Genomic DNA, 11,244 nt, shown 5'->3' with positions numbered 1-11,244 from the left:
CTTCCTAATGCCGCGACCCTTTAATACTGTTCCTCATACTGTGGTGGCCCCCTACCATAAAATTATTTTCGTTGCTGCTTCATCACTGTAATGTTGCTACTGTTATGAATCGTCCTGTAAATATCGGATATGCAGGATGTATTTTCATTGTTACAAATTGAACATAATGAAAGGATAGTGATTAATCACAAAAACAATATGTAATGATATATGTGTTTTCCGATAGTCTTCGGCGACCCCTGTGAAAGGGTCTTTCGAATCTAGACTTAACTCTCTCCCTAACTTGTAAGCTCCTCGAAAGTTTGACCCGCGTATGTTTTTCCAGGCATTCCCTCACAAATAGGATTTATGCGTTTCCCTTCCTCCAGGCACTATGCCAAGATCTGGGGGACACCACGGTGAACGAGCCAGACAAGGTAGGGAGAGGGACACCCAACAAGGCTACAGCCAAGGGGCAAGAGGCATAGGGAGTGGGGGAACCAGAGCAGGGCCATGAGGGGGGAGACCGCCTGGCGAGCCGGGTGCTGGAGAGTCAATGGTCCCTGAAACCTCCTAGTTCTCCGGAAGGAGGGGGAGCCCCGGGGGCCGGAGCTGGGGCAGCAAGCCCCAGGGCCGAGGGTGGGAAAGCGGAGGGGGGGCGCGGGGGCTGAGGGGCTGTGCCGGCTCCCGGGATTCCTGGAGGCCGGCGGGGAGTGTGCATGGGACCCCGGATCCAGAGGCTGATGGAAGCGCTCGCGATGCTTTCCGCTAGGGCGGGCCACGTGGACGCCCACCGGGCAGCGCGGCCTCCAGCTGCGCAGCTGCTGGGACAGGGGCGCACGTGGAGGTGCGGGACGATCCGTGCAATGAATGGATGGGTGGATGGGCGCGTGCAGGGGTGGGCGGGGGTCTGTCCGGGAAGAAGAGCGGATCCTCAGGGGGTCCCGACCCCGAGGCCTGCGGGAGGCCTTGGCTCCAGGCCCAGCGACCTGGCGCGGTGACCTTGGGCACATCCCCGCCCCAATTCCGGGCCCGGAACCCTGCGTCTCGGGGGCGGGGAGGACGTGCAAGGAGGGACAGTGCGCGCGCAGGGCCGGCGGATGGATGGATGGACGGACGGCGGGTCGTTCGCGGACCGGACCCGGGCCCCAAGCACGGGCCGACCCGGCGGGACTGCGGCCGGGCCCGAACCCCCGCCACCCGCCGTGTTTACATCCCCCCCGCGCCGGCCACGCGGCTTCTGGCCGCGTCCACCCGGCGGGGCTCCGCCCTCCGCCGCGCGCGCCAGCCGGCCTCCCGCGTCCCGCCCCGCGCAGGCCCTGTCACTGGGCCCCGCCCCCCCGGCGCGCAGGCCCTGTCACGAGGCCCCGCCCCTCCGCGCAGGCCCCGCCCCTCCGCGCAGGCCCCTCCGCTTAGCCCCGCCCCCACCGCACTGGCCCCACCTCCGGCCCCGCCTCGCGCCGGCCACGCCCCTCGACGGTCGGGCCTCTCGGCCAGTCGGCGCCGCGGAGGGCGGTGCGGACGGCGGCGCTGGGCCGGCCCGGAGCCGGCGGGGCGGGGCGGAGGGTGGCGGGAGGGCGCGAGGGCGGGCCGGGGGCCGGTTCCGCGCGCAGAGATTTTTAAATGTCCCGCTCTCCGCCGGGCGCAGGAGCAGCCGGCTCGACCGCCAGCGCGGTGTAGGGGGCAGGCGCGGATCCCGCCACCGCCGCGCGCTCGCCCGCCGCCGCCCCGCTGCCGGCCTCCCGCCCGCCCTCCGCCCGCCGCCTGCGGCCTCGGCGCGTGCCGCCGGCCTGTCGCGGACCCGCTTCGGGTGAGGCCCCGCGCGGCGGCGGAGGGCGCGGCGGGCGAGGGCGCCCGGGTCCGGCCGGCCGCACCCGGCGGGGTGGGGTGGGGGTGGGGCGCGGCCGGGTCGCCGGGTCCCGGGGGGCGTCAGCGCGGGGTGCCCGGGCAGGGTGGCTCCGGGAGGGCCGGGGGAGGTGTCCAGGGGGAGACTGAGGCAGCCCGGGCCCCGAGGGCGGCGATGGGCCGGCAGAGCTTTCGGGGGGCGTCGGGCCCCCCCACCCCGAGTTCGGACCCGGTATCCGCGGGCTGTTGGGGGCGCCACGGGTGACAAGCCACCCCGGCCCATCGGCCATTTTCCCGGCCGGCCCGGGAGGCTCCCGCCGCCGTGTCTGCCGCGCGGGAGGGGGAGGGGTGTCCGGGGCACGCCGCCGGCCCTGGCCCCGGCCCCCTCCGCGGGCCGTCCTCACCCCGCTGCCCGCTTCGTGCCCCCCAGGCCTGAGGTCCGCCCGAGCCCCGCCATGCCGAGGGAGAGCCGGGAGAGGTGAGTGGCCCGGCCACTGCGGGAGGGGGGGTGCGGCGGTGGGGGAGGGGGCCGCACTGGGGGCGGCTGGCCCTCACTCTGCCCCCTGGCCGGCCTCGCAGGGATGCCCAGGAGCCGGACACCGTGAAGGAGGAGAGCGGCCCCGACGCCTCGGCGCACTCCAGGAAGAGGAAGGCCAATGTGGCCGTGGTGAGCACAAAGGGGGCAGGTGGGGGCGCCGGCCCCCTCCCACCTGGGGGCCGGTCTGGGCCCTGCCCTGTGTGTGTGGAGAGGGGGGTGCCCCCGGGGGCGGTCGGCGGGTGCAGAAGCTCACAACCTCACCGGCTCCCTTTCCCTTCTCTCTGTGTGTTTTGTCTCCGGGCTGTTCGCCTGTCTCCTTGGGGGTGGGGGTCGCCCCGGTAGTTTCTGCAGGATCCAGACGAAGAAATTGCCAAGATCGACAGGACCGTGCGGGGCCCGTGTGGCGATCAGGTAGGTTCCCACGCTGCCGGGGCCTCCCGGGGGCCGCCTGCGCCGGCCGGGTGCGTGGGTCTCGTGCTGTCCTGCCGCTGGCCGGAGGCTTTCGCGGTGGCCGCCTCCTGGGGCTGAGCAGTGCCTACTGTTGGGGACCCGGGCCTCTGCGGCCTCAGTTTCCGGGAGGGGCTTGTGTTCCTCATGGTGCACATGTGGAAGAACCAGGATGGACATGGAGTGACCCAGTCCGCCCCTTTCTGCCCTGAGGACACTGAGCCTCCCCCAGAGTCCTGTGCAGCAGGGGCGGGTGGGCCTCGGCTGGTCTGTGGGCGCGGGCCCGGGGAGGGCTCCTGACTCCCTCTCTGGGTGGCTGTGATGATGGTCTGCGGGTCCATCAGTGGCTTCTTCCCATTCGCACTGTGCTTGCGCCTCCTGGGGCTTGAGGCCCTCCCGGCCCCTTCTGTCTGTCTGTCTGTCTGTAGGTCAGGTTTAACCTGTGACCTTCCTTCTGGAAGGTCTTCAGCCCATCTAGCAGTTGCCAGCCGTGGTCACTGAGCCCAGGCTCGGCCTGGCCGCGGAGGCCAGAGGGTTAGTGGAACGCCGTGTGGAGTAAGTGTGTCTCAACACACATTTCTTACTGACTGGCCCGTGTCTCTCGCCCCTCCTTCACGGACTTCCCGCCAAATTGCCTGCACTCGCATGATATCACTATAATATCAGAAGTTCCTGGCAGAACAGGCGTGGATTATCTCTCTGCCTCAGAGATGGCTTCGGACTGTAGTTCTGGCTGCAGCCAGGGAGCTGCCTGTCTCCACACTGACCCCCTCCGCAGGTACAAGCTGAGCGGGAACCCCACCTGCGCCGAGGGCAGGGGGCCTGGCCAGGTGAGGCGTGGGCAGCGCATCACTCCTGGGCTGGCAGCTGGGCCTGGGAGAGCGAGGGCCTGCAAAGTCCCCTCACAGTGTCCCTGCACCGGAGGCCCGGGAGTGAGCATTTATGGGCCGACTCCACTGAATAGTGAACCAGGGGTTGAAGACATCCTTCTCTATTAGGAGAAGAAATAGTTCATTTTAGGACAGGAAGTAAAACAGTGCATCCCAAGTTCTTCCCTTTTTCTCCCCTTAAATCTTTAGGCAAGTTGGCATGTGTGTGTGTGTTTTGTTTGTTTGGGTTCTTTTTTGGTTAATCCTCACTGGAGGGTATTTTCCCCATTGATTTTAGAGAGAGCGGAAGGGAGGGGTGAGGAGGAGAGAGAAACATTGATGTGAGAGGGCCACATCCATTGGTTGCCTCTGCGTGGGCCCCGGGAACCTGCAACCCAGGCACGTGCCCTTGACCGGAATGGAGCCCGAGACCCTCCGGTTCCTGCGCCAAACCTCTAAGCACTGAGCACGCCGGCAGGGCGGGCGCGGGGGCCTGTGTGGCTCTGTGACGTGGGTCTCCGCTTGGTGGGCTCAGGATGGCGCTTTGCTCGGATGGGGATTCTCAGCTGAGGCTGCGGCCGGCTGCCTGGAGTTGCAGAGGAGTTCTGCTCTGAAGCCGCCCGGGCGGTGCCTGGGTGCCGAGGCGGAGCGGTGGCCTGCGCCCGCTGCCGAGGGCTGGGAGTTGCGCTCTGTGAATCGCCGCATTATTTCTCACCAGAAGGCGTTTTCGTGCTTGTCCAGAGATGAATGATAACGAGTTTGTGCACACTTTGGAGAGTAGACAGCTTGAAAGTTATCCGGCTACTTAGGAGCAATCGATGTCTCGCTATTTCTCGGGGTGGATTTACGCAACTGGAGTTTTTGGGTAACAGAACCTTTTTGCCCATGAATTACACAGAATCACAGGGTGTCCTAGGTCAGCCCAGGACAACAGCCTCGAGCTACTTGTGCCATCACCTTAAACTCCGGGCAACTGCTTCCTGGGGCCACGGGAACCGCCCACTCCCACCGTGGCCTGATGACAGTGGGCTCTGCCTAAGTCCACTTCACGTGTCCATTCTGATGTTTGATCTTTTGCACGTGAAGCGACTGGTATGGAAGTGGAACCCGGGCTTTCTGGCTGTTCTCAGAACATGACTCTGCACCGGGGAGTTCTGTTCTTAATTGAAAGCGGCCCAAGGAGTCGGGTGCTGGAGCCATCAGGAGCGGCCCGTGTGCTCCCCTTCCTTCCTGCATCAGACTGGGCTGCCTCCTGCGGCCGGGAAGGTGCTGGCGTTTCAGGGCAGACCACTTTCTGCTCCCGGCCCTGCCCCCCGCAGAGGCCACCTTTGGGAGCCGTGTGTCCGCTTGTCACCAGTTTGAGCTGCAGGTCGGAAACTGTTGCCGGTTCATGTCCAAAGGCCCGCTCTCGGCTGCTCCAGCACCGGGGTGGGGGTGGCTCCCAGCTCCTGCCTTCGGACCTCAAATTCATTCCTGGAGGAAGAGCAACCAAACCCTTTCTGAGCGAAGGAAAGACCCCCAGCACCCTGGACCCGGCGGGAGAGGGGTGGCCTCCGGGGCTGTGGCAAGGCCGCGGTGCATCTGCATGCCCGTCTGTGCTCCTGCGGAAGAAGGGCTCGGCCCTGAAAGTGCTCTGGCTTCCTGCCGAAGCAGCCGGCGGGTGGGCTGTGACGGGGAGACCGGGAGCGCACGCTCCATAGGCACCTCGAGTGTCACTCCCTCTGGTCACGTTAACAGTCTCGGCCTTGAACACCAGGAGGGTCAGGCTTCCCGAGGCCTCCGTGCCCACAGCATCGTCACCTGCCGGATCTTCAACAAAATCGCCACCTTATGAGTGAGGAAATCAGTCGTGTACAGACAGCAGAATGGGGGCTACCAGAGGGGGAGGGGTCGGGAGCAGGACAAGTGTGAGGGGCAAACACAGGCCCTGACTGGTGGTGGGAAGATCTAGACCTGTGGTCGGCAAACTGCGGCTCGCGAGCCACATGCGGCTCTTTGGCCCCTTGAGTGTGGCTCTTCCACAAAATACCACGTGCAGGCGCACGTACAGTGCGATTGAAACTTCGTGGCCATGCGCAGAAGCCGGTTTTTGGCCTGGGCGAGTCTGTTTTGAAGAAGTACTGTTGATATTTGGCTCTGTGGACTAGTGAGTTTGCCAACCACGGATCTAGACCTTGGGTAGGGAGTGCGCATGGGCAGGCAGGTGTCAGAACGTTGTACGCCTGAAATTTATGTAAAGTTACTAACCAGTGTTACCCCAAGACATTTAACAAACATTTTTAATCAGCCATAGGCTTTTTGAGAATAGGATGACAGTTTTGAAAAGAAAATTCCCTAAATGGCAAATGACCTGAGTATTTTCCAGATATCGAAAGCTGAGTAAAATTCAGTTCTGGCATCTTTCAAAGCAGCGCCTGTTGTTTGGGGTCTAATGATGGCGTCTTCATTTCCCCTTATTTGGGTCTCACTCCCCAGTGCACGGCCTGGGGCAGGAGTTGGGTCTGCGGGGGTCTCTGGGCCCCACCCACCTCCGCGGGCTTCTCAGTGTAACCTGCGACTGCGGCTCGACTGGGTCTAGCTGGGTAGGTAGCCTTTGTGTTCTGTTTTGAGTTGAGGAAAACAAGGTCCCCGTGACTTAATGTGCGTGGGCCCTGCAGCCCATGGAGATGTCACGTTTGAGGTGACCTTGTGCTTGAAAACGGGGAGACTTTAATTGTAGATGGCGATTTACACTTCCTGTCTATGCTTGTGAAAGGGGTGGGCATGTCAAAATGTTCATCGGAAACTCTCCCTTCCCCTTCCAAGAAGTGTTCGTAGCTGAGTTGTACTTGTTAAAAAAAACAAACCTCTGACTCCTGGCTGAGTGACCACAGTGCCCTGCAGTGGCCGTGCCCAGCGCCTTGCTCGCTGCACGTGGGTCTGTGCTTTCCGTTGGTGAAACGTAAGAGCATCTGTTGTGTCTTACGCCTCCTGCATCATTTCGCTGCTCAGACCTCGTGTGAGAAGGATGGTCGGAGGATAAGATGCTGCTGACCTGCTCGCTTTCCCAGACGCGGACTTCGTGTCCATAGGCTCCCAGGCTGTGCTGGAGGGAACAGAACGCTGGGGCCCTAGCGGGCGTGTCTCCTTCGCCCTGAGCTGCTGTCCCAGGGGGAGACGTGTGGGCTCCTGGTGCGTCCACACTCCCCGCCTGTGGAAGTGGCGGCCCAGCCAGCGCTTACCAACATGCCTTTCCTTCCCAGCCCTGGGCCGGCAGCGCAGCCTGTGAGAACCCGTGCTCCCTGATCCCCACGCCGGACAAGGACGACAATGAACTGGTGTACCCCATCTCCGCACACAAGCCCCCCAGCGCCAGGCCCCCCAGAGCCTCGCCCCTGCCTCTGCTGAAGTGAGTGCCTGCCCTGTGTCCCCCGGCCCGCGTGGCGTGGCGGGTGCCCGCTGACCCTTGTCTGTCCTCACTGTATGTCCTGTAGCTGGGCCAACCGAGAGGAGGTTTGGAGAATCATGTTAAACAAGGAGCAGATGTACCTCCGGGACCAGCACCTGCTGCAGCGGCACCCTCTCCTGCAGCCGAAGATGCGCGCCATCCTCCTGGACTGGCTGATGGAGGTGAGCCGCGGCCGGGCCGGCGGGGCCTCTGTGCTCCCAGCCCGGGCCTTCGTCCACTGGCACAGTCCGAGGCTCCGAGGCTGGGGAGGAGGCGAGGCTGGCACTGTCCCGAGTTTGTAGTTGAGACCATCTGTCCGAGCGGGAGCCTAACTGCAGCCTGGATGGAGTCTTCACTCCGCTGTCCAGAGCTCTGCCTCTTCTGCAGGAGAGCGTGGACATTTGTAGTGTTATTTTTTATTTTTATTTTCTGTCTTTAAATGTATTACTGATTTCAAGAGAGACAGAGGGAGAGACATGGACGTGTTACTCGCTTGCTTATACATCCATTGGTTGGTTCTTGTATGTGCCCTGCCTGGGACCCGCCCTGGTGTGTGGGGATGACGCTCCAACCAGCTGAGCTCCCGGCCGGGGCAGGACGTGTAGACTTTACCCAAACGTGCCCTCGGCTGACCGAGCTGGCCCGCTGTGAGGAAATACCGGTGCTGTCAAGTCGGGATGGCACTCACGGGGCAGCACTTGGAGCAGGTCCCAGCGTTGTGACAGGCTGCTGGCGGCCTGAGCACGCTCCGAGCTTCTTGCCGATGGCAGCTCGCTCCTCTGCGTCCCCTTCCTGCGCCTGCGCCTGCGCCTGAGCTGAGGGGCAAGCGGGGTCCTTTCAGGGAAGCAGACGTCTCCCTCCGTCTGTCCTTCCTGCTCCCTCAGCAGCCGGTGTGAACGCCCTTGTCCCGGCAGGTGTGCGAGGTGTACAAGCTGCACAGGGAGACGTTCTACCTGGCGCAGGACTTCTTCGACCGCTACATGGCCACGCAGCACGACATTGTCAAGACGCTGCTGCAGCTCATCGGCATCTCGTCCTTATTCATCGCCGCCAAGCTGGAGGTGCGTGGTCTGCGGGCGCCGGGGGCAGGGCTCACGCGGCCCCTAGTGCCCCCGAGATTGGGGCGAGGTCCACTGTTTGTCTGCGTGCACACCCCACATTTCCCCACGTGAGGCCTGGTAAAGCTGAGCCCCACACAAACCCAAAAATGAACCAGGAAGGGCGAGAAGCGGTGCGTGCATGACATGCTCAGGGTCACGTAGTCCGATAAGCGGAGGGGTTAGCCCTGACCTAAGAGGATTGCAGTTGGGGTGTGAGGACAGAGTGGACGGGCCCAGCTTCCAAAGATGCTGCTCAAAGTATTGGGTACGATGAAAATTTCAGACTCTTCCCAGCGAGAAGTTTGATGGATTGATTGACTGGTTGGTGAGGGTGGGTGTTTCATTTCTTTCCCGTTAACGCAGTGTGAACCCCCGGAGTGGCTCTGCATTTATCCCAGGAATGCAGCCCCTCCTTCCCTGCCGTGCACCCCCTCCTTCCCTGCCGGCACACTGAGAATGACTTCGGTCGCTCATTAATAGTTGCACCGGCAGAGAGGGGCTTGTTGCTAGTGGCTGCTGCTTCCTTTAGGAAATCTACCCTCCGAAGCTGCACCAGTTCGCGTACGTCACGGACGGGGCCTGCTCAGGAGACGACATCCTCACCATGGAGCTGATCATTATGAAGGTGGGCGCTCCTCCCTCCTCAGCGCTTTGGCACATAGCACCCGCCCCGGCCAGTGCGTCTGCCGGCGCCCCTCCGCGGGACCCAATGGCCGGGGTCGGCCGCATGGTCAGCTCCTCGGAGGACAAACGGGCAGAAATGTCTTCCTTCCTCTTCCCTCAGGCTCTCAAGTGGCAGCTAAGTCCCCTGACCATCGTGTCCTGGCTGAACGTGTACATGCAGGTGGCCTACCTGAACGACATGTACGAGGTGCTCCTGCCTCAGTATCCCCAGCACGTCTTCATCCAGATCGCAGAGGTCGGTGCCGCGGCCTGGGGTGCCTGTCCCCCACCCCCCGGCCCCCGGCTGCCCATGGCCCGCAGAGGCGTGTGGCCGCCTGCTCAGTGCTCTCTCCCCACAGCTCCTGGACCTCTGCGTGCTGGACGTGGGCTGCTTAGAGTTCCCCTACGGCGTCCTGGCCGCGTCCGCCCTGTACCACTTCTCCTCCTCCGAGCTGATGCAGAAGGTCTCAGGTGCGCCTCTCCCTGGGCGCTCGCGGGGCGGACGGGCCAGCCGTGGCCTGGGCGCCTGACGTGCCGCGTGTCCTCCGCAGGGTACCAGTGGTGCGACATCGAGAAGTGCGTCAAGTGGATGGTCCCCTTCGCCATGGTCATCAGGGAGGCAGGGAGCTCGAAGCTGAAGCAGTTCCGGGGCGTGCCCCCCGAGGACGCCCACAACATCCAGACCCACCTGAACAGCCTGGACCTGCTGGTCAGTCGCCTGCCCTTCCCCCTGAGGAGGGAGTCACTCGGCAGGCCCTGCGCTGAGCGCTGCGCCGCACAGGCTTCTAGATGGTTCTTTGCTATTTCCCTCACTCGCCCCCACAGGACACAGTCGTGGCGCCCAGAGACACGTGCTCCTGTGGTAACACTCTGCTCTTGTCTGCAGGACAAAGCACAAGCCAAGAAAGCCATGTTGTCGGAACAGAATAGGGTTTCTCCCCTCCCGTCCGGGCTCCTCACCCCCCCGCCGAGCGGCAAGAAGCAGAGCGGCGAGCCGGAGACGGAGTGACCCACCAGCCTCCTCACCAAAGACAGTGGTGCCCAAGTGCCTGCCCGTCCGCGCCCCGGAGGCCGCCCCAGCTTCAGGCGCGAGCAGGGCTCCTGAGGACGGCACTGGACGGGAGTGTCGTCTCGAGGCCTCGATTGTGTGATAAGTGGGTCAAGTTCACCAGCCACCTCCAGACACGACCGCTCGATGCTGCTAGGAGGGCGCTGCTAGCCTTGACTGACTCTCCCAGACCCCAGGGCCAAGCTGAGGAGCGCGGCCTCCAGTCCTGGGCGCTCGGTGCTGAGGGGCGGGCGGGGCGCGTCGTGATGGGGGCCACGGCCAGCCTCGCGGGGGCCCGCCCTCCACGCTCTCTATCAGTTGACAATGTACAATGCCTTTTATGAACTTGTTCTAAGTGCTGCTACGTCTGCCCGTTTTTAATAAAGGTAACACTGTCTTTGAGACAGCTGGCTCCATGCGCTGTGTCTGCTCATTGGCCTCAGAAGCCAACGCTGAACGCGGCCGCGCCGAGTTCTCGGTTCTGACTTCACGCTTCCGGGAGCTCCAGGCTTTCCGCTGACAGAGCTCCGGGGCGCCCTCGCACACCGCCCCCGGCCCCGAGCGCCTCACAGCCCACTCCCACAGTGCCCGGCTCGCGCCTCCCCCGCCTGAAGGGGCTCTGTCTGGAGATCTTAGCGGCTCACGTCACGCGTGCTGACCGGCTCGACGTGGCGGCCTCAACAACTGTCTTCCTTTCTCACAAGGCTTTGGCGTGTGAATGGGTTCGTAAAAGGGAGGGTGAATGAGCAAATAAATCAACTTGTTTCCAACTTGGTATTTTTATCTCATTTTGTAAAAAATCTGCCCGAGGTAGAAGGAAAAACAGCCATTTCCAATGTGTCATATTTGTAGGAAGTTGGAGACAAGTTTAATACCGTTTCCTGATAAAACTGTCCAAATTTCCAGGCAACGCTGTGTGACTGTGAATGACACCCCGACAGCAATTCTTCCATTTCAGGTGAAAAATTTTTTTAAAATTTTTATTGATTTCAGAGAGGAGAGGGAGAGAGAGAGAAACATTAATAATGAGAGAGAATCATGGACCGGCTGCCTCTTGCACGCCCCCCACTGGGGATGGAGCCCGCAACCCGCGAATGTGCCCAGACCGGGAATTGAAGCCTGACCTCCTGGTTCATAGGTTGAGGCTTAACCACTGAGCCACGCTGGCCAGGCCATTTCAGCTGAAATTTTAGCATGATTGCTTGCAGGTGACTTGCAAAAAATCCTAAAAGTGGTTCATTTCCATTGGACATTTTCTATGCAAAAAGATGGCACCAAAACCATTCCTATTTTCAAAGTTTTCTTACAAGTTTGGGAGCTTGCCATGA

The 11,244-nt window shown here is 62.2% G+C and overlaps 1 protein-coding gene across 1 annotated transcript; it reads left to right on the top strand.

The window, feature by feature from the left end:
• Nucleotides 1-1,569: 1,569 nt before the first annotated feature.
• On the top strand, nucleotides 1,570-10,587 carry CCNE1 (cyclin E1). The gene is made up of 12 exons (XM_036303516.1): nucleotides 1,570-1,789; nucleotides 2,255-2,302; nucleotides 2,404-2,491; nucleotides 2,705-2,773; nucleotides 6,921-7,066; nucleotides 7,152-7,287; nucleotides 8,020-8,166; nucleotides 8,735-8,830; nucleotides 8,990-9,124; nucleotides 9,228-9,339; nucleotides 9,420-9,577; nucleotides 9,755-10,587. The coding sequence occupies exons 2-12, from the start codon at nucleotides 2,280-2,282 to the stop codon at nucleotides 9,875-9,877; spliced, it is 1,233 nt and encodes a 410-aa protein (XP_036159409.1). The 5' UTR covers nucleotides 1,570-1,789; nucleotides 2,255-2,279; the 3' UTR covers nucleotides 9,878-10,587.
• The last annotated feature ends 657 nt before the right edge of the window (nucleotides 10,588-11,244 follow it).

Source organism: Myotis myotis, unplaced genomic scaffold, assembly GCF_014108235.1.
Source record: "Myotis myotis isolate mMyoMyo1 unplaced genomic scaffold, mMyoMyo1.p scaffold_m19_p_37, whole genome shotgun sequence".
Classification (NCBI taxonomy): domain Eukaryota; kingdom Metazoa; phylum Chordata; class Mammalia; order Chiroptera; family Vespertilionidae; genus Myotis; species Myotis myotis.
The sequence above is the reverse complement of the archived record's forward strand: the minus strand, read 5'-3'. Positions and strand labels throughout refer to the sequence as shown.

What these genes read in the sequence shown, in the direction of transcription:
- CCNE1 (XM_036303516.1), top strand. Translation starts at nt 2,280, where the DNA reads ATGCCGAGGGAGAGCCGGGAGAG. An exon ending in TCATCGCCGCCAAGCTGGAG is followed by an intron (nt 8,167 to 8,734) that starts GTGCGTGGTCTG and finishes TGCTTCCTTTAG; the next exon opens with GAAATCTACCCTCCGAAGCT. An exon ending in GCTGATGCAGAAGGTCTCAG is followed by an intron (nt 9,340 to 9,419) that starts GTGCGCCTCTCC and finishes TGTCCTCCGCAG; the next exon opens with GGTACCAGTGGTGCGACATC.